The sequence below is a fragment of the Salvelinus fontinalis genome, chromosome 26 (assembly GCF_029448725.1).
Source record: "Salvelinus fontinalis isolate EN_2023a chromosome 26, ASM2944872v1, whole genome shotgun sequence".
NCBI lineage: Eukaryota > Metazoa > Chordata > Actinopteri > Salmoniformes > Salmonidae > Salvelinus > Salvelinus fontinalis.
Genome location: NC_074690.1, coordinates 34,930,674 through 34,953,066, shown reverse-complemented (window position 1 = coordinate 34,953,066; position 22,393 = coordinate 34,930,674). Strand labels below are relative to the sequence as shown.

The 22,393-nt window shown below is 40.4% G+C and overlaps 1 protein-coding gene across 1 annotated transcript in view; it reads left to right on the top strand.

The window, feature by feature from the left end:
* Nucleotides 1-22,393, top strand: part of pth1r (parathyroid hormone 1 receptor) — a gene marked incomplete at its 5' end in the record, with an annotated part of 94,403 nt that overhangs the window by 25,392 nt on the left and 46,618 nt on the right. Inside the window, one exon of the mRNA XM_055884190.1 lies at nt 21,120-21,222. Coding sequence (XP_055740165.1) covers nt 21,120-21,222 — 103 coding nt within the window. The remainder of the gene's footprint in view (nt 1-21,119; nt 21,223-22,393) is intronic.

Genomic DNA, 22,393 nt, shown 5'->3' with positions numbered 1-22,393 from the left:
GTCTATGGTTGCCTGAATGAGTTCCCAATTAGAGACAGCTGATTTCGGTTGTCTCTGATTGGGAGCCTTATTTAGGGTAGCCATAGGCTCTCATTGGTTGTGGGTAATTGTCTATGTAGAACGTTTTGTAGCCTGTATGTATGTGCACAACGTTTGTAGCTTCACGGTCGTTTTGTTTTGTTCGTTTTGTTAAAGTGTTTCGTGTTTATTTTTGTCATCTTTTAAAATAAAAGAAGATGGCTTATTTTCCAACTGCTGCGTTTTGGTCCGTCAATCCCCCACACGATCGTGACAGTTGGTTATTGTTAGACAGCCATTTTCAGGTCTTGCCATAGATTTTCAAGACGATTTAAGTCAAACGTGTTACTAGGCCACTCAGGAACATTCACTGTCATCTTGGTAAGACCCTCCAGTGTATATTTGGCCTTGTGTTTTAGGTTATTGTCCTATTAAAAGGTGAATTTGTCTCCCAGTGTCTGTTGGAAAACAGACTGAAGCAAGTTTTCCTCTAGGATTTTGCCTGTGCTTAGCTCTATTCCGTTTATTTTTATCCCAAAAACCTCCCTATTCCTTGCCCATGACAAGCACAGCCATCACTGAGAACCATGCTTGTGGTTCTCAGTGATGTGTTGTGTTGGATTTGCTCCAAACATAACACTTTGTTTTCAAGACAGTCAATTTCTTTGCCACATTTTTTGCAGTTTTCCTTTAGTGCATTTTTGCAAACAGGATGCATGTTTTGAAAAATGTTTATTCTGTACAGGCTTGCTTCCTTTTCACTCAATCAATTAAGTTGGTATTGTGGAGTAACTACAATGTTGTTGATCCATCCCCAGTCTTCTCCTATCACAGCCATTCAACACTGTAAGGGTTCTAAAGTCACCTTTGGCCTCATGGTGAAATCCCTGATCTGTTTCCTTCCTCTCTGGCAACTGAGTTAGGAAGGATGCCTGTATCTTTGTTGTGACTGGGTCTGTTGATGCAACATCCAAAGTGTAAATAATAACTTCAACATGCTCAAATGGATATTCAATGTCTGTTGTTTTTTTACCCATCTAACAATTGGTGCCCTTCTTTGCGAGGCATTGAAAAAACAATCTGGTCTATATGGTTGAATCTATGTGAACCATCTGCTCGACTGAGGGACCTTACAGATAATTAATTGTACAGTATAAACAGAATATGAGGTGACCAGCATTCAATTACTGTATACATGTGCATGGGGCAATAGCCTCAAGGTGCAGGGCTGAGTAGCTGGCTACTGATGATCTGTTCATGAGATGGCCTGGTGATAGCTGTTTCTCAGTCTCTCTGTCCCGGCTCTGATGCACCTGTACTGTCTCTGTCTGCTAGATGGTAGCAGAGTGAACAGTGGCTGAGGTCCTTAATGATCTTCCTGGCCTTTGACGCCAAGTGCTGTAAATGTCCTGGAAGGCAGGCAGTGTACCCCCGGTGATGTGTTGGGCTGACCACACCACCCTCTGGAGAGTGATGCTGTTGAGGGTGGTGCAGTTACCATACCAGGCGGTGATGCAGCCCGACAGAATTCTCTCAATGGTTCATCTGTAGAAGTTTGTGTGGGTCTTAGGGGCCATGACGAATTTCTTCAGACGCCTGATATTTTGAATCAATTCTCATTTGAAATAAAAATGAATAAATATGATTAATTATACATTTAATCGGATTTTTGCAAACTCTGCCAACAAATTTACTTGTGATGTTTCCTTTATTTACCAGTAGGCTAGTGATAATAATCTACTAATGGCCCTGTCTTCTTTGTTACGCATCGCAAGTTGGGTTACAATGCATCTTCTCCCTCTATATGATCGGCTGTTTCCCACCATCACAGCTCCTCCATGTTTCAATGCCTGGCTGCAGTGCTGTGTGATCAGCACTTGAAAATAAATTATTGCAGTCAAGTCAAAACCTGACAGCCGTTGCACTCAGTTTTCTGGCCTTCAGGGAGATATTATCCCATGAAGATTCATCGAAGGCATCAAATAGTTTGAGTGTTATCGTTTGATAGCATGTCTGAAATGTTGTTTTCTATAATGTTTAGTAACTCCATGCTTTCTCCTTATAGCCAAGCTATTTTTGCTGGCCCCTCTAGTAATGCCATAGGGCTGATGCAACATATGCAAATGTTGGAGTTACTTGTCTCTGTAGAGCTTACATGCCACCCTGTCTTATCATTACTATGGTGGTTGTTTATCTTATTCTTCAGATAAAATGTCCTCTTCATTTGCTTCAACAAGAGCATAGGACTTAACAGGTGATTATCTGCAGTTTGCTAAATGTATCACAAATACATACCAGTTTTAACCATGGATGGATCAATAAGGAAAATCTGGGCCGATACGATAAGTGCACTGGTGGCTGGTCATTTTGTACAATATTGACATAGAATATAGGCTATAAAAATGACTTTTGGCCAATACTGCCGATAATTAACACCTGATGCAATGCGTCTGTAATTGTAGCATTGAACCCCATTGTGTTTACTCTCCATGGTCAGCATCTATTAAAGGGTCAAATGTCAGAAATCGAATTGATCATAGCACACTGAGCTTTATTACGGGTGGAATACCAGAAAGTTGGTTGGCCCTCTTTTGATGTCACGTAGGTTGATATATTGCTACGTTTTCATTCATAAAGCCCTTTATAAAAAGTCCCACTGTACCTAACATCTTTACTAAACTTTAGATATACGAGTTACCACAGTATAAACAGATACTGGGGTGGTTAACTCTGGGAATTCCTCTCGTCTTTACTGATTTGGGTATATCAACTTTTAGTCTCTTGCATCTTATTTGTCGAACATTCTTCAAAATGTTCTCACATTTGATGTTCTGGTGCCTCTAGGGCAAATTCAGAAAGCTGATTGAGGACCGTATTCCTGACGAATGTGTTTTTATGACTGTGTTTTTCTTTCTGCTTGCATTTTGCATATTTTGATGTGTATTTTCTGTAATTTATGTAATTCGGGGCTCATCTGTAAAATAAACCTTGGTCTCAGTATGACTCCCTGATAAAATAAAGGGGAACTATTTCATAACAGACAACAGACTGAAGGAACTTGCATAGCTGTCCTGCTGAGCTTTGCGCTCTTTCTCAATTTGAGCTTTCACATAAGTAAACCCTTTTTGATTTGGCTCCTCAGTTTTAGTGGATGTAGCACAGCTCCTCTGCAAGCACTCCAGGCTCCGTTTGACGTTGCCATCAAGGTTCACTTGCAAAAGACCCTTCAACAAGTTAATCAAAGGGAAGGGATGTTTGGGGAACAAGAGACACCTCGGATAATTAAGCAGACGCTGATCATCCTCCAATATGCGATGCAGGCAGTCACAATTAGGGGCAATACACAAACGCCTGATCCTACTCTGCTCCTTTGCTGGAGGTTGGGCACTTATATGATAGTGCAAATTCCCAATTTTTCATCCAAGGGTCGGGGCGTCAAACCGTTTCAGGGAATTGATTGTGCCATGTACTCGGCCCATTCAGAGAAAGATATGGTGATGGTGAAAACGTCTACAACATGTCGTGATTCATATGACAGTTTCATGTGAGGATTGTGGAGGATAAAGATAGATGGTGCAAATCATTTCAACACAGTCTTTTTTTCTCCATTATGGGGGCTTGGGCAATTTGGTATCGCACTGTTGGGTTTTGTGGGTTATCGCTAATCAAATATTCCACACAGACCGTTACTAATGTGTTTAGCACAAAATACATAATAGGGGGAAAAAGTTGAGATTGCCAGCAAACTTTTGTATGTGCAAAAATCTTACTATATTATTTTAGTTTCGGGTGCCGTTTTAGTACTAGCTCAGCTATGGTGGCACTGGCAATATATTTACATGTTTCTATCCTGAATTCTACTGTGCAATCCATGTATTCTGAGAAGCATGAACAAAGATAACATCAACACATTCTAAGGAATGTTCTAATAAATATGAACTGAAACAGCATGCTTGAATTAAATCATCCTTAATGTACTGTAGGTAGTTGTTCATTCATCTGGAATCTTCTCTGGAGCATAACCTAATGCTCTCAGGGGGAAAATAGCTTAACATTTTAAAATGTTCCTACCTGACCACACATGCTGTCTGAACCATCTTTTATAAACACTGACTGCCCAAAGAACAGACAAAGCAAACTTTTGGATCACTTTAACAACACTTTACTGAGAGGTCAGAACATTATTACTTGTTCGAGGCATTTTTTTAAATTGTACCTTTTATTTAACTAAACAAGTCAGTTAAGAACAAATTCTTATTTCAATGACACCCTAGAATAGTGGGTTAACTGCCTTGTTCACGGGCAGAACGACAGATTTACCTTGTCAGCTCGGGGATTTGATCTTGCAACCTTTTGGTTACAAGTCCAACGCTTTAACCACTAGGCTACCTGCCACCCCATTTAGTGGCCTTTATAATGTATAATTATGAGGCTTATAATAGTATGTCTCTATGTATGTAGAATAAAATAAAATAAATTGTTGGCTTTAACAATTGAAAGTGTTACCAAGCTTCTAGAAACAGGCACTCTAGAAATGTGTAAAATCCCCACTAAAAACTACAAGCGTGAGTGATCACTATGATTCCACTCAGCTGCCATGGCCGTTGGAGGCCTTTTCATATGGTTAAAGGGTCGACACTGGATGACATTTAGTCTTCTTAAAGGTGTTGCGGTGCTGCCTGAGACGCCTCTATTGTAGTATCTGGCACGACAACCCTCTATTGTAGTAACAATGCTGACAAACCTTTCAGAATCACTTTCAGAGCGGTAGAGGTTCATGTATGAAGGTAAGACCCAGATGCAGACAACGTTGAATTAACAATGGTTTAATAATCCAACAGGGGCAGGCAATAGACAGGTCAAGGCAGGCAGGGGTCAGTAAACCAGAGGTGTGGCAACGATACCAGATGGCAGGCAGGCTCAGGGTAGGCAGAGGTCAATAATCCAGAGGTGGGGCAAAGGTACAGGTCAGCAGGCAGAGTCAGGGGCAGGCAGAGTGGTCAGGCAGGCTCAGAGTCAGGACAGGCAAGGGTCAAAACCAGGAGGGCGAGGGAAAAGAGAGACTGGGAAAAGCAGGAGCTGAGAATTAAAACGCTGGTTTACTTGACAAACAAGACAAACTGGCAACAGACCAACAGAGAACACAGGTATAAATACACAGGGGAAGTTGCGCAACACCTGGAGGGGGATGGAGACAATCACAAAAACAGGTAAAACAGATCAGGGTGTGACAGAGTAGAGAGAGGCTATACATGAGATGCTGAAATGCGACAAACTACTGCACAGTATGTCCGTTTAAACAAAGCAGCAACCCTCATTCAATCTATTGGGTTGAAGACAAACCAATCACAACTAAGAGACTAACCTGGAATGATAATGGAATGTTAATGTGTTTTTGCCCCACATACAGTACAATACCTTTTGAATTAGACTTAGCTAGCAGCAGAATGTTGATTGGTCACATTGTGGACTTAGATTGGCGTTATGGGAAATGTGCTGGAATGAAAAAGAAAGTGAAAGACATTGGTCTCAAATTATGGCAAAGCTGTAAATGTGAATGTTGAAAACAAGTCATGAAGAAACTTGAATCAGGTTGGGATATTTTAAAGTGGATTGTGGTGAACCTTTTGAGCTCCTCTGTCCTGGCACTAAACTTTCATTCACTGTCATCATTCATTTATGGTATTTTTTATTAGGTAAAAAAAAACAGTACCTGTGGAAAGCTTTTAGACATTTCAGGAGTCTTCCTTCCCCTCTTGATGTGTTATTTTTCTTATTTTTTTTTACGTAACTAACTTTAAAAAATGTATGAATCCATTAGAACACATTTGCAGTCCATCCATGGTAAATATTGTTGCGTCTGGCTTCCTGACTCACCTAGTCTTTTTTCACAATAAGGTTATGGCTATATGCAAGCGATTCAATGAGTTTGGTCCACAATAGTCTCTTTCCCCTGTTATATATATTACATATTACTTATTACTCTTTCCATTTAAAATAAGTAGCACATTACATTACAATATTACTTTGTGTGGAAAGCAACACGTTATATTACTTTGTGTTACTTTAATGACTTGTCTGACTGTCGTAGGGAGCAAGGCGAGTCGCGCGCTCTCTACCAAAAATAGGCTACTTACTAACTCAGGTTTGATCACTAGTTTCTGGGCTGCTTAATTAGCCATATACACTGACTATACCAAACATTAGGAACACCATCCTAATATTGAGTTGCACTACACCCCTTTAACCCTCAGAACAGCCACAATTCGTCAGGGCGTTGCAGTTCTTGACACAAAACGGTGCGCCTGGCACCCACCACCATAACCCATTCAAAGGCACTTAAATATGTTGACTTGCCCGTTCACCCTCTGAATGGCACACATATACAATCCATGTCTCAAAACTCAAGAAAAATCTTTCTTTAACCTGTTTCCTCTACACGAATTGAAGTGGATTTAACTGATAACATTCTAAGCCTTGTCTAAGCCGGGGTGGGGGGGTTCTACTAAGTTATATGGATTTGTTTTTAGAAGGTCACAGCCTTTCCAACAAGTCAGTCTGTGAAATTTCTGCCCTGCTAGAGCTGCCCCAGTCAATTGTAAGTCCTGTTATTGTGAAGTGGAAATGTCTAGGAGCAACAACGGCTCAGCTGTGAAGTGGTAAGCCACACAAGCTAACAGAACGGGGCCACTGAGTGCTGAAGTGCATAGCGTGTAAAAATCGTCAGTTCCAAACTGCCTCTGGAAGTAATTTCAGCACAAAATGTCAGCACAAGAACTGTTCATCGGGAGCTTCATGAAATGGGTTTCCCAAATCAGTGACTGACCTCTAATGCTCTTGTGGCTGAATGGAAGCAAGTCCCCGCAGCAATGTTCCAACATCTAGTTGAAAGCCTTCCCAGAAGAGTGGAGGCTGTTATAGCAGCAAAGGGAGGACCAACTCCATATTATTGCCCATGATTTTGGAATGAGTTGTTTGACGAGCAGGCGCGCACATATTTTTTTGCGATGTAGTGTAAATCTAAAAATGTTTTTTTTTTCGGGCCTTACTGCTATTAGCCGTTACAAACGCATTGAATAATAGATTCACTACATGGAACAACAGATAGTCCCCCAAAAAATGAAAAAGGAAGTTTGTTCTGAAGTGTCTGTTCTATATATGAGAGATATAAGAAAGATTTTTTACATGTGTTTAACCCTTTTATTTTTGTCAGTAAATGGTCTCCATACACACTTCCATAAATGTTTTTCAACTGGTACCGTGGGACATGTCTTGTGAGGCCTGTGTGCCTGTGTGCATTATAGTTCGTTTTTAAAACTATTCGGACGCTACAGACGATTATGTGAGCAGACCGATATTCAGGCTGTCTCATGGTCTGACAAACACCGCTCTAGCTCTGTCACCTTTCACTGCAGATGCGGAAGTGCGACATTGGCTGATGGGGTGGATTGAGATGCATCCAATGCCATAAAACTGATATCTCTAGCTTAAATTGACTGCTTTCTTTGGGATTAGATTCCCGCGGGGCGCGGATATCGACTATTTTCTTTACAAGTGACATCAATAAGGGATAATAGCTTTCACCTGGTCAGTCTCATGGAAAGAGCAGGTGTTCTTTATATTTTGTACACTCAGTGTATACTGTAAGCTAAACATCTGTACAGATGTCCTATCTTTTCACTCAGTCTTCTCTCAAACCGTTAGTTCTGGTTATAGACCGCAAATACACGGACCCATTAAGATGTATATACTGTACATACCACTAGACGGGAAATTCTCTCTATGGGCTTTGCTGTCAGAGAAGCGATCAATGGCAAAGATTAGAAGTGCGCCCTCTATATGTTTCTATGGACTGCAGCTACAGTATCATAACATTTCCCCAAAGAGCCTTCTTCCGCTCGCTCAAAAACTAAATGAGGAAGCAAGTCGAGATCGGATCATGTTAACACGCGCCCGGTAGTGATACGATTCTGAAAGTAACGCACACGTTGTTTGAGAAAGTAACTAATAATATTACCCAATTTGAAAAAGTCACACATTACTTTACTCAACTACTCATAAAAGTGATCTGATTACATAATGCGTTACTTTTGTAACCCATTACCCCAACACTAGAAATGATACAACGGTGAACGATACAGTAGGCTCTACAATGTACATCATATACATCTGTAAAACTTTCCACTAAGTTGCTCTCATACTTATGTATTAACACTATACTTATTTCAGAATCAACATCACATTTGCTTAATTGCATAGTAATGGAGTCTAGCGTTTTCTTTATTTTTTAAATGTATCTTTCACACAGTGTTCATGATTTTTAAATAATGAATATTTGCATGGAATAGATAACACACTAACCTGTATGAACAATGTAATTTGAAGGTTGCCTTATGAGTTGACAGGTTACTGTGTCTAATTTTTATCAGATGTTACACTCAGATGTATGATCTGAAAATATATGTTATTCTCTTCTACTGTATCTTAGTCTATGCCGCTCTGACATTGCTCATCCAAATATTTATATATTCTTAATTCCATTCCTCTACTTAGATTTGTGTGTATTGTTGTGAAATTGATAGATATTACTTGTTAGTTATTACTGCACTGTTGGAGCTAAAAACACAAGCATTTCGCTACACCCGCAATAACATCTGCTAAACACGTGTATGTGACCAATAACATTTGATTTGATTAAAGTGTCGCAGTATCAAGAGTAAAACGAACAGGTTCTGTTGCAGTATCTCAAAATAGAAACCTCTTAGGAGAATTTAAAAAAATAACATATTTAATCCATAATCTAGATAATCTGGCATGTGTATGTCAAAAGAACCACTTCCCTTAACAACATACTTTGCATATACTGCATTCCCTAGATGCATGTAAATATAACCTATTGTCATGCTGGCCACCTCCAACCTCCATCCATCCCTCCCCATGTTAGTCATATCTGAAATGCCCATTAGGATATTATGAAATGTCTGGTGTCTTTAAGTGTTATATAACCATTAGTAGTTTAAGCTTTTGATGAAAATGAAAATGCTGTCATCCTGGCTGGTATTGCTTTAGTGACAGCGAGACAGAACTCATGCACGCTCTGTATTAAAGGCAAAGGACTTATATAACTTGTATAAAAATAAATGCTCAATTTCCAATTAGAGACAACAACACACATAGACAGACCTCTTCTGGTCCCATGGTCCCATGATATGCAAGGCTCTGCTGCAGCACACACAATGTTTCCATCAGGGACAAAAGTGCTGTTCTTCAGGCATATCTGGCCAAGCCAGGGTATAATTAGGAGCTGAATGCTGCTTTAAGTCAGAGTGTGGTTTGCAGAGCATTTCCAAAGGACAACCAGTTTTGTGGTCTGTGGTTTTTATCATCAAATGCAAATGGCACAGTTGAAGAGGAGTGGCACTGACTCATAGAGTTTATAATATCCAGGAACTCGCGTACGCTAAAACATTCATGCGGTGCAATATGTCAAAAGTAACATATTCATGTTTTTTTCCCAGATAGTGGACAGGCCATTAAAAACAAGATTCAGCGGAGCTATAATTTACAAGATCCCTCTTTTTTTTTCTTTTTTTTTTTTTAAGTGTGGAGGGAAAGTCGAAAAAGCCCTTGGGATCGCAGTTTGAAAATAAGCCAACAACAAGGAAGGAAATGTAAGCCTCTGGTGTAAAGAAGGGCAAATGACCAAAACAAGTACAAAAAACAAACATATACCTGTATTCCCATAATTCAGGCGCTTTACGGGTGCAACAGGGTAAATATTATCTGTATATTATTTATCATCTATGTGACGAAGTGTGATCTGGAGCGGAAAGTCTCACTTTACGTTAAACCAAGAATCCCATCCTCCGTTATTTACTAACCAACAGAAGGAGGATTATTACTAGACTACTTAAACATTCAGGAAATTGATCTGAAGCACGTTTTCAATCAAAACGCCTACTGATCAGGAGTTTGGTGTTGACAGGCAAATCACAGAAACTGGAGTTGGACGTCTGAAAGTGGACATAGGACTTTTGTGTCAATAATATACAGTGTTTGCCTTTTTCTCCCCCAGCATTAAAAATGATTTAATGGTTTGGTGGCTGGACTTATCCCTAAATGACCTACGTTTTTGAAAATCCATCAAGTGTAATTTGCCATGAAATGAAAAGCAACAGTGAGATATAAAAACATTCCCTTGTGTATGTTGGGATGTCGGTTATTCACACCTATAGCTGAGCAGAAAGCACAATGGATACTCGAAATCTTCAGAATGAGGAAGCCGCTATCAACCTTTATTCTTAACAATTTAAGGTTTAGGGGAGCAGATTTTCTTTCACAAGAAAACAAGCATTATTCTTACAAGCAATACATGCATTTAACACTGTCTTCACATTTGAAAACCCCAACCCCACAACTGGCCAAAAATACACATCATGAACATTTGACACAGCTTGTGGCATATTTGTCTGCAGTAGGCTATTGTATCTCTCACTTTCAACTTTCTAAATCTTAACCATCCCAGGTTAAGGTTAATGTATTAAATGCATGTCCATCCACATACAGTTGAAGTCGGAAGTTTAAATACACTTAAGTTGGAGTCATTAAAACTCGTTTTTCAACCACTCCACAAATTTCTTGTTAACAAACTATAGTTTTGGCAAGTTGGTTGGGATGTCTACTTTATGCATGACACAAGTGATTTTTCCAACAATTGTTTACAGACAGATTATTTCACTTATAATTCACTGTATCACAATTCCAGTGGGTCAGAAGTTTATATACACTAAGTTGACTGTGCCTTTAAACAGCTTAGAAAATTCCAGAAAATGATGTCATGGCTTTAGAAGATTCTGATAGGCTAACTGACATAATTTGAGTTAATTGGAGGTGTACCTGTGGATGTATTTCAAGGCCTACCTTCAAACTCAGTGCCCCTTTGCTTGACATCATGGGAAAATCAAAAGAAATTGTAGACCTCCACAAGTCTGGTTCATCCTTGGGAGCAATTTCCAAACACCTGAAGGTACCACGTTCATCTGTACAGACAATAGTACGCAAGTATAAACACCATGCGACCGCGCAGCCGCCATACCGCTCAGGAAGGAGACTTGTTCTATCTCCTAGAGAATGACCATTGTTATGTTTGGAGTGAAAGGGGGGAGGCTTGCAAGCCAAAGAACACCATCCCAACCGTGAAGCACAGGGGTAGCAGCATCATGTTGTGGGTGTGCTTTGCTGCAGGAGGGACTGGTGAACTAAACAAAATAGATGGCGTTATGAGGAAGGAAAATTATGTGGATATATTGAAGCAACATCTCAAGACATCAGTCAGGAGGTTAAAGCTTGGTCGCAAATGGCTCTTCCAAATGGACAATGACCCCAAGCATACTTCCAAAGTTGTGGCAAAATGGCTTAAGGACAACAAAGTCAAGATATTGGAGTGGCCATCACAAGCCCTGACCTCAATCCCATAGAAAATGTGTGGGCAGAACTGAAAAAAGTGTGTGCGAGCAAAGAGGCCTACAAACCTGACTCAGTTACACCAGCTCTGTCAGGAGGAATGGGCCAAAATTCCCCCAACTTATTGTGGGAAGCTTGTGGAAGGCTACCAGAAACGTTTGACCCAAGTTAAACAATTTAAAGGAAATGCTACCAAATACTAATTGAGTGTAAACTTTTGACCCACTGGAAATGTGATTAAAAAAATTAAAGCTGAAATAAATCATTCTCTCTACTATTATTCTGACATTTCACATTCTTAAATAAAGTGGTGATCCTAACTGACTTAAGACAGTTTTTTTTTACTAGGATTAAATGTCAGGAATTGTGAAAAACTGAGTTTAAATCCATTTGGCTAAAGTGTATGTAAACTTCAGACTTCAACTGTAAGTGTTCAGAATTTGCTGATTTTTTAATTTGTGGAAAACATGATTTCAGTAACGACTTACTTGTCTGTTTTTTTTATTTAGAATTTATACATGTTCGTTTAATAATCTTGGAACACATACAGGCATTGTTGTTCAGTTTTTGGATGGGAAAACTTCCACTTTCAGCATTTTAGTCACAAATATACAGAGGGAACGATTTGAGAAAATGCTTAATGCCATTGTAGAAGAGTATTCGTCTATAATCAAGACTATGGGTAATGTAGTGGAACCCACTGTCTCCACTCTAAGCTCAACTCATTCTTTTTGCACTCTTGTCATCACTCAGACCCTTTGACTTTTTCCACATTTTGTTATGTTAGACTTTTTCTGAAATGGATTAAATGTATGACCAAAGCAAAAACACGAAATATGACATTTACATAAGTATTCAGACCCTTTACTCAGTACTTTGTTGAATCACCTTTGGCAGACATTTCAGCCTTGAGTCTTCTTGGGTATGATGCTACATGCTTGGCACACCTGTATTCTTCCCTGCAGATTCTCTCAAGCTCTGTCAGGTTGCATGGGGAGCGTCACTGCAGAGTTATTTTTAGGTCTCTCCAGAGATGTTTGATCCGGTTCAAGTCCGGGCTCTGGCTGGGCCACTCAAGGAAATTCAGGGACTTGTACCGACGCCACTCCTGAGTTGTCTTGGCTGTGTGCTTAGGGTCGTTGTCATGTTGGAAGGTGAACCTTAACCCCAGTCTGAATTCCTAAGTGCTCTGGAGTCAGTTTTCATCAAGGATCTCTCTATACCTTGCTCAGTTAATCTTTCTCCCAAACCTGACTAGTCTCCCAGTCCATGCAGCTGAAAAACATCCCTGCAGCATGATGCTGCCACCACCATGTTTCCCCTTAGGGATGGTGCCAGGTTTCCTTCAGACGTGATGCTTGGCATTCAGGCCAAAGATTTCAATTTTGGTTTCATCAGACCCGAGAATCTCATTTCTCATGGTCTGAGAGTCCTTTAGGTGCCTTTTGGCAAACTCCAAGTGGGCTGTCATCTGCATTTTACTGAGGAGTGGCTTCCGTCTGTCCACTCTACCATAAAGGCCTGATTGGTGGAGTGCTGCAGAGATGGTTGTCCTTCTGGAAGGTTCTCTCATCTCCACAGTGTAACGGCGTTCCTCCTCCTCTTCATCCGAAGAGGAGGAGCAGGGATTGAACCAAAATGCAGCTTCTTGATATAACATGATTTATTAAATTAAAGACGAAAAAACACGAAAACACTTTAACAAACTACAAAACAACAAACGACGTAGACGCACCTGAACATAAGAACTTACATGACACGAAGAACGCATGAAACAGGAACAGACTACATAAACCGAACAAACGAACAAACAAACCGAAAACAGTCCCGTGTGGCGCAACGTACATAGACACAGACACAGGAGACAACCACCCAACACAAACAATGTGAAAACACCTACCTTAATATGACTCTCAATCAGAGGAAATGAAAACCACCTGCCTCTAATTGAGAGCCATATCAGGTCACCCTTAAACAAACATAGAAACACATAACATAGACTACCCACCCAAACTCACGCCGTGACCGTCAAACACATACAAAATAACAGAAAACCGGTCAGGAACGTGACACACAGAGGAACTATGGAGCTCTGTCAGAGTAACCATCGGGTTTTTGGTCACCTCCCTGACCAAGGCCCTTCTCCCCTGATTGCTCAATTTGGCCGGGTGTCCAGCTCTTGAAAGAGACTTGGTGGTTCCAAACTTCTTCCATTTAAGAATGATGGAGGCCACTTTGTTCTTGGGGACCTTCAATGCTGCAGAATTTATTTGGAACCCTTCCCCAGATCTGAAACTAGGCACAATCCTGTCTTGGATCTCTACAGACACTTAAGTAAGTGTCTGTAGAGATCCGAGACAGGATTGTGCCTAGTTTCAGATGGCTTGGTTTTTGCTCTGACATGCACTGTCAACTGTGGGACCTTATATAGACAGGTGTGTGCGTTTCCAAATCGTGTCCATTCAATTGAATTTACCACAGGTGGACTCCAATCAAGTTATATAAACGTCTCAAGGATGATCAATGGAAACAGGATGCACCTGAGCTCAATTTTGAGTCTCATAGCAAAGGGTCTGAATACTTGTATGTAAATTTGATATTTCCGTTTTTATTTTTAATACATTTGCAAGAAATTCTAAACTGTTTTTGCTCTGTCATTATTGGGTATTGTGTGTAGATTGAGGGGGAAAAACAATTTAATACATTTTAGAATAAGGCTGTAGCGTAACAAAATGTGGAAAAAGTAAAGGGGTCTGAATACTTTCCGAATGCACTGTATATGTGCATTTGCAACAAAACTAAAATAATCAATCTTTACTTTACGCAATATTTCAACAGAAACCAAATCTATTCTCTCATGTTACTCAAACAGCATTGATGACAACTTTGAGTGAGCGGTAAATGGGTGCAGTTTTATTTAGTTTATAAACTTAATAAAGCAAGAGTGGATCCAATTGTACTGTATATTCATCAACAGGCAATAGCCATAGTGGTACGACACTGACTGTTTCAATGGGCTTGTCCCTTCAGTCTATATGCAGCAAACTCAATATTGGTCTGCACAGTTCCTTGAAAATAGATTTTATTTAATTAATTTTCTTGAGTCTGTTCATTCAAGTAGTGTTTGTATTTAGAGGACCAATGATGAAAACTCATATTTATATGGTGTGTACTTTCCTAATTTTCTTTTTGGCACGCTGTCAAAAATATTTAACAAAAATAACACTGTATTTAAAAAAATATATATTAAATTCAGATAACTAAGAATGTGCAAAGCTTCTTTCTCCCTGTTAGAGTTATGTTTGTTTTGGTGGTTTGGAGCCTGGCCAGTGGAGAAGGAACAGTTTTTGAAAACTATCGTAAGGCACAGGCTTATTACCCAAGATACTCCTCTAAAGGATGGCTCTAATCTGAATTGATATGTCATGATATCTTGACATTATAAAGAGGGATTATTTCTTCTTTACCAAATCAGCTGCACTGTCTTCTTGTAAAATATTGTCTGAAGTCTGCGGGCAATTCCATTATACCTGGGGGCCTCTCATTCTCTTTCTGTCTTAAACCACAGCCTCAAATGTAACCCCAATTACTCTTCCATGCAACAGGGTCACAAAACTAAGCCATACCAGAAAGGTCAAGGTTTACAGTAGAATATAGCTTTATTTATCCATTATATAGAGACAACATTTTAAAGGTGACAAATCCCCATCAATTCCTGGCTTGAAGGTATTTATCAAACTGTCATTTGTAGTTCAGGGGCAGACTTAGATAAAAAAATATATATATATATATTTCGATTAAAAAAGCTGTTTTCTAGCAGGAAGCCTTAAAAACACATTGCATGAAACTAAGGTAAAACACTGCCCTCTCTCTTACCTGCAGAATCAAATTGCAAAGTAAAAATGGTCTATACAGTTATGTTTAAGATCTTTGTTCTTCAACTTCCTTGCATAGTTTCTTTAAAGACCTCAGATGGCTACTTAATGTCAAACATAATTATTTTCTGAATATGCCATCTTTAGATTCGGAACGAAGACACCAGTCTTTTCAAGGGCTGACGTCAGCAAGCTCAGTTTTGTTGTTTTTCTGGCCTGTCACTGGCATTACCCCTGCATAAAGTAACATAAGTCAGCAGTGATTTAGATGTGAAAATGATCTTCGCTTCTTTGGAATAGACCTGTGGAATATTCTATATTGGCATAGCCAGTACAGTAAACAGGTTGTATCTATCCTTGTCGCTGTGTGGTGAAATGTTGTTCCATCTGTGGTTGTTTACCGTCTTAGGCCATAAATGTCTTCTTTACTCTATAACCCCATTCAGCTCTCAAAATGGACATCCTTATTTCAAGCCTTAAACTAGTGAAAATATTGATGGATCAAGCATTAGGGTTTCAAGTGCTGCAGTGCAGAGGGCCTGGTATTTGTCATGTAATATTATATCCCCTGAATCACATGGCTTCAGAGACAAAACTCCCATATCTTATTTCCCTAATGATATAAGGTAGATTGAAGTCACAATCTGTTGTTTAGATATACAGACAACCGGAGTAGGCATTATAGACTGCACTCTGATACCTATTATTCATTTAAAAAACTAAGACTCAAGTTCACTTTCTCCTGGGAGTAGGCCTACATTAAGTCAAATGTCTCCTTTGGGTCAACTTGGTGGCACATTGGAGCATACCAGCTTTTTGGGGTTTATATCGATATCTGTGTACGACCTACGCTGACATACAGTACCACATGCTGAGAGTCTGACACTGGCTGAGGGATGAACGTTTTATCACTTCTTTAGTCACAGTAGCTAGGTTTCCATCAAATTGGCAACATATTTTGGTGTAAGTATGCAAATTTCCAAACGAACTTGATGCGGATAAATATCAGCACGTGGTGATGTAGTGGACAAAATGTGAATTTTTTGCATACTGACCGGAAACGTCGCGTACGCGAGCGACGCAAAATACATTTAGAAATCCATGTTATTCAATTATTGCACCCACACTGCTCACGCGAGTCAATGAGCGTCTGCGTTGCCAAGGGCTAAAATAGAAGTAATTTCTATTTCTGACGCAGATCTCGCTGAAAGTCCTGCCTCTCCCATTTCCTCATTAGTTTATAGAACCAGGTACCCACGTGCCATCTCATTGGTTATACCCACGTGGGTGACTGAAAGACGAACTGTTTTGCCGGTAGTTGTGGTAATACTATGAAATTTTAGAAGACAATCACCATATAAGTTAAAAGATGAAAAAACCTGGAAGGAGGAGAGATTACTAGAAACGATTCGGTTGCCCATTTTATGTGTGGATTAATTGGCGAAGTAGAGGAGCTTGTGCATTTCAGGTAAAATAACAACTCAATGTTTATATCCCAGGACAAATTAGCTAGCAACAGCAAGCTAGCTAAATAGGACAAATCAGCTAGCAAGTGCAAGCTAACTAGCTAAATTGGCATACATGTTTAATTCTTCTCGACCTGTCCCCAAATTAATGTAATTGGTTCAGAGTTTGTTTTGCTATTTTAACCTGTGTGTCCTGATCACGTTTGGTGTAGGGGGACAAAATACATTTATGCAAGATAGCGCACGCGCGCAGCAGGTTTGGGTTCGGGATAAGTGTACGGGATTTTTAAGTGTACGGGATTTTCAACCATAAGTTTTCAAACAGTTGGAAAGATGCCTGCTGGGAAGCAAGCATATGAAATGTATTGTCACGAATGCCAAAGAGGACACTTGTCAAAGTCAATAGAACAATATTTGTTACCGATGCTTACTGATCCCAGCACTCAGCGTCCAGCCAAAGGCACCTATTAAATCTAATTATTCGTCACATACACATTTTACAGCAGGTGTAAAAGGTGCAGTGAAATGCTTATGTGCTAGCTCCCTCAACAATGCAGTACATTGATCAATAGCCACATTTCCATGCACAGTTTTTCTGCGAGCGAAGTCATACCGTATAAAACATGTTTTTTTTTACGACAGCTGTGATGGAAACAGGAAGTTTCGGTACAATTTTATAATTGCCGATCTGATCTTTTTGCGTCTAAAATTAATTATGTGAGAAATGGCGGCGGAAACGCATTTATGTGCAAATATTGATATAATCACCATCATATCAAAGTAAACTTGGAGTAACACGATATGGTGTGTGGTCCTCCCAGTACGACTATGGAAACTATGCAGTTTATTAGGCTACAGATGAAATAAGTTATGATGAACTTCACAGGGTGGTGAAAGTGCACTGTGATCTTGATGCACCTTTCTAAAAGATATCGACATGATGGCCGATGCTTGACAGCCATTTGACAAATACAAAATGTTCTCGCTATAATCCATAATAATCTCACCATGTAGACTATACCCGCACAGTCTACCAGCACTGTATCTGCGAGCTGTTAGCTAGAGTACACGTGCCAAGACCAGAGTAGGCACATTCACTATTTAACACAACCGTTTTTGTGACAAAACTATCCGTGGAGTTGAAAATGCGATGGAAACATATTGAACTTGATTTTTATTCGGTACATGAAAACTTGAGCGAAAAATAACATTTTTCAATTACATTGCATCACGCACTGATTTTTATTAGCAAATTTGGTGGAAACACCACTGGTGGGAAAACGTGCATATTTTCTTTATCCAGATTCTAGAGTATTTGCATGAAAATCTGTCGCAAATTGGATGGAAACCTAGCTATTGATAAGAATAAAAGAATCAAGTAAAAAATAAGTAATAGAAGAGGTAGTATGATGTAATAATGGACTGTATTTATCAATCAATCAATCAATTTTATTTTATATAGCCCTTCGTACATCAGATAATATCTCGAAGTGCTGTACAGAAACCCAGCCTAAAACCCCAAACAGCTAGAATGCAGGTGTAGAAGCACGGTGGCTAGGAAAAACTCCCTAGAAAGGCCAAAACCTAGGAAGAAACCTAGAGAGGAACCAGGCTATGAGGGGTGGCCAGTCCTCTTCTGGCTGTGCCGGGTGGAGATTATAACAGAACTATGCCAAGATGTTCAAAAATGTTCATAAGTGACAAGCATGGTCAAATAATAATCATGAATAATTTTCAGTTGGCTTTTCATAGCTGATCATTAAGAGTTGAAAAACAACAGGTCTGGGACAGGTGGCGGATCCATAACCGCAGGCAGAACAGCTGAAACTGGAATAGCAGCAAGGCCAGGCGGACTGGGGACAGCAAGGAGTCACCACAGGCGGCAGTCCCGACGCATGGTCCTAGGGCCCAGGTCCTCCGAGAGAAAGAAAGAGAGAAGGAGAAAATTAGAGAGAGCCAAGATTTTCAAAATGTTCATAAATGACAAGCATGGTCAAATAATAATCAGGAATAAATCTCAGTTGGCTTTTCATAGCCGATCATTAAGAGTTGAAAACAGCAGGTCTGGGACAGGTAGGGGTTCCATAACCGCAGGCAGAAGAGTTGAAACTGGAATAGCAGCAAGGCCAGGCGGACTGGGGGCAGCAAGGAGTCACCACGGCCGGTAGTCCCGACGTATGGTCCTAGGGCTCAGGTCCTCCGAGAGAAAGAGAGAAGGAGAAAATTAGAGAGAGCCAAGATTTTCAAAATGTTCATAAATGACAAGCATGGTCAAATAATAATCAGGAATAAATCTCAGTTGGCTTTTCATAGCCGATCATTAAGAGTTGAAAACAGCAGGTCTGGGACAGGTAGGGGTTCCATAACCGCAGGCAGAAGAGTTGAAACTGGAATAGCAGCAAGGCCAGGCGGACTGGGGGCAGCAAGGAGTCACCACGGCCGGTAGTCCCGACGTATGGTCCTAGGGCTCAGGTCCTCCGAGAGAAAGAGAGAAGGAGAAAATTAGAGAGAGCCAAGATTTTCAAAATGTTCATAAATGACAAGCATGGTCAAATAATAATCAGGAATAAATCTCAGTTGGCTTTTCATAGCCGATCATTAAGAGTTGAAAACAGCAGGTCTGGGACAGGTAGGGGTTTCGTAACCGCAGGCAGAAACAGTTGAAACTGGAATAGCAGCAAGGCCGGGCGGACTGGGGACAGCAAGGTGTCAGCATGCCCGGTAGTCCTGACGTATGGTCCTAGGGCTCAGGTTCTCAGAGAGAAAGAGAGAACGAGAGAATTAGAGAGAGCATACTTAAATTCACACAGGACAGTGGATAAGACAGGAGAAGTATTCCAGGTATAACCAACTGACCCTAGCCCCCCGACACATAAACTACTGCAGCATAAATACTGGAGGCTGAGACAGGAGCGGTCAGGAGACACTGTGGCCCCATCCGAAGAAACCCCCGGACAGGGCCAAACAGGAAGGATATAACCCCACCCACTCTGCCAAAGCACAGCCCCCACACCACTAGAGGGATATCCTCAACCACCAACTTACAATCCTGAGACAAGGCCGAGTATAGCCCACAAAGGTCTCCACCACAGCACAACCAAGGGGGGGCGCCAACCCAGACAGGAAGTTCACGTCAGTAACTCAACCCACTCAAGTGACGCACCCCTCCTAGGGACGGCATGAAAGAGCACCAGCAAGCCAGTGACTCAGCCCCAGTAACAGGGTTAGAGGCAGAGAATCCCAGTGGAGAGAGGGGAACCGGCCCTGGAGAGACAGCAAGGGCGGTTCGTTGCTCCAGAGCCTTTACAAAATAATTATCTAATTTGACTGTATATATTTTTTTTTACAAATATATATTGGGTAGTGAATTGGTCACGCAGTATAATAAATAGTATACAGTATAATTGAAAAGCCTTTGAGTGTGTATGTGTCTGAGTTCTGAGTGTGTGTGTGTGTTTGTGTGTAAGGGTTGGATGTATGGGTAGTCAGTGTAGTAATCTCTAAAGTGCAGACATTTCATTGAATGGAAAACCCCACCTGGGATACTATGGCTCTGTCTCCAGCACTGTTTGAAAGTTGAGCAAATGTTGTGAGGTCTAAGAGGAAAAGGTTTGGTCATATCTGATTAGTGCTTAATGGTACACCAGCCACAGAGTGGCTAAAATCACAGGAGTACCAGCTGGGTCTATAAACTAAGAGCGAAACTGATGCTGTTTAGACAAGAAACAGATTCCGCAAGGTCTTTTAGAACCCCTTGCCTCCATGGGCAGTTAAGACAGGAATAAAAATATGTAACCGACTTTACGTTTACCTAAACCACCGTGACTCACAGTTGGCCAAATGCCTCTTATTTGGTTCATCTTAATTGTACTGTGAAAGAAAATGCTTTTTTGTGTTTTAGGAAACTCTTAGACTAGGACAATGAGAGGGATGGGGTTTTGATAATCGGGTTGTATTGCATCTATGTACACATTACACATGCTACAAGTCTACCACCTACTGCTGTTGGCTAGGCTTGTTTGTATACAGCATGAGGGTGGGGTGTGTGTGTGTGTGTGTACAACCTCCTGCTCTGCTATCTGATGTTTGTTACAAACTGTTTGGGTCAATCTCGCATAAAATAATGCTGTCAACCTAGCATAAAATGCTTATTGATATGGGAAATTAAATGTGGTTTCACAACAACGCATCCCTGCTCTGCTATCTGATGTTTGTTACAAACTTTTCCATTGTGTTTATTGAGGAACGATTGCTCCTCAGTCTACTAACTCAGTGTCATTGTCCTTTTTTCATGCAGGTAGAGGCAGATGATGTGCTCACCAAAGAGGAACAGATCGGCCTGTTGTTCAAAGCCAAACGCAAGTGTGAGGTAGCCATCAGGAACAAACACAAGCCTGGTGGTGAGTTTTAAATGCATTTTAAATGTACTTTTTCTCAGATTAAAGTTCTTTAAACCTGATGTATCAGCCTACCCTTTTTTTTTTATTGACATGAAAATGGTCCTGTCATGTTGATATTGGATAAATGACATACAGTATGTGGCTTTCTGCACAGTTAAATTAAATCTCTGTTGGTTTACTGCCTGCTCTGTTAACCAGGCACGAATGTATGTAACAGTCCTGACCTGTTTTATGTTGTTTTTATGTGTTTATGGTCAGGGCATGTGTTTTGGGTGGGCAGTCTATGTTATTCGTTTCTATGTTGGTTTTGGTTTGCCTGGTATGGCTCTTGATTAGAGGCAGGTGGTTTGCATTTTCCTCTAATCAAGAGTCATATTTAGGTAGGGCATTCACACTGTTGGTTTGTGGGTGGTTGTCTCCTGTGTCTGTGTCTATGTTTGCACCATACGGGACTGTATACGGTTTGTTCATTTCATGTAGTCTGTTCCTGTTCATTTCGTTCTTCACGTTGTATGTAAGTTCGTAGTTCAGGTCTGTCTACTTTCGTTTTGTTATTTTGTATCATTTTCAAGTATAGTTCGTTTTGTCTTGTTAAATAAATTCATCATGTCATTTCAACGCGCTGCACCTTGGTTCAATCCCTGCTCCTCCTCTTCGGATGAAGAGGAGGAGGACCGTCATTACAATGTAGTTATGTCACATTGACACCTGAGGGCATATCATAAGTATAAACATTATTTTGTCTACTACTGTGTGTTGTCTCAGCAGAACAATACCACACAGAGCAGAGGTAACAGTCGATTAAGAGGCTGAGATGTATAGATTATTGAGCGAGTCAGAACTCACACAGGCGTTCTGTAGGAATAATGATTTGACTCTGACAGAATGCCGGAAAATGAATTATCTTGTGGAGAAAATGGTTTCTTTTGTCACTATTTGAATCATATTAGTCAAATTAGTGTGAATGCTGATGGCATTGATCCAATCCCAGATTGTAGCTCTAATATGGAGCATTCATTTAGGACAATTACGGATAGTACCATGGCTGGACTATAGTTTGAAATGAAGAGTGGAACGTTTATTATATTTCTTCCTGTATGGTTAGGAGGTTAGGGTGGTCGGGGGGATTTTTGAGAGAAGCTGATCCAGTCCGTATTTGTTTACTTGTGGT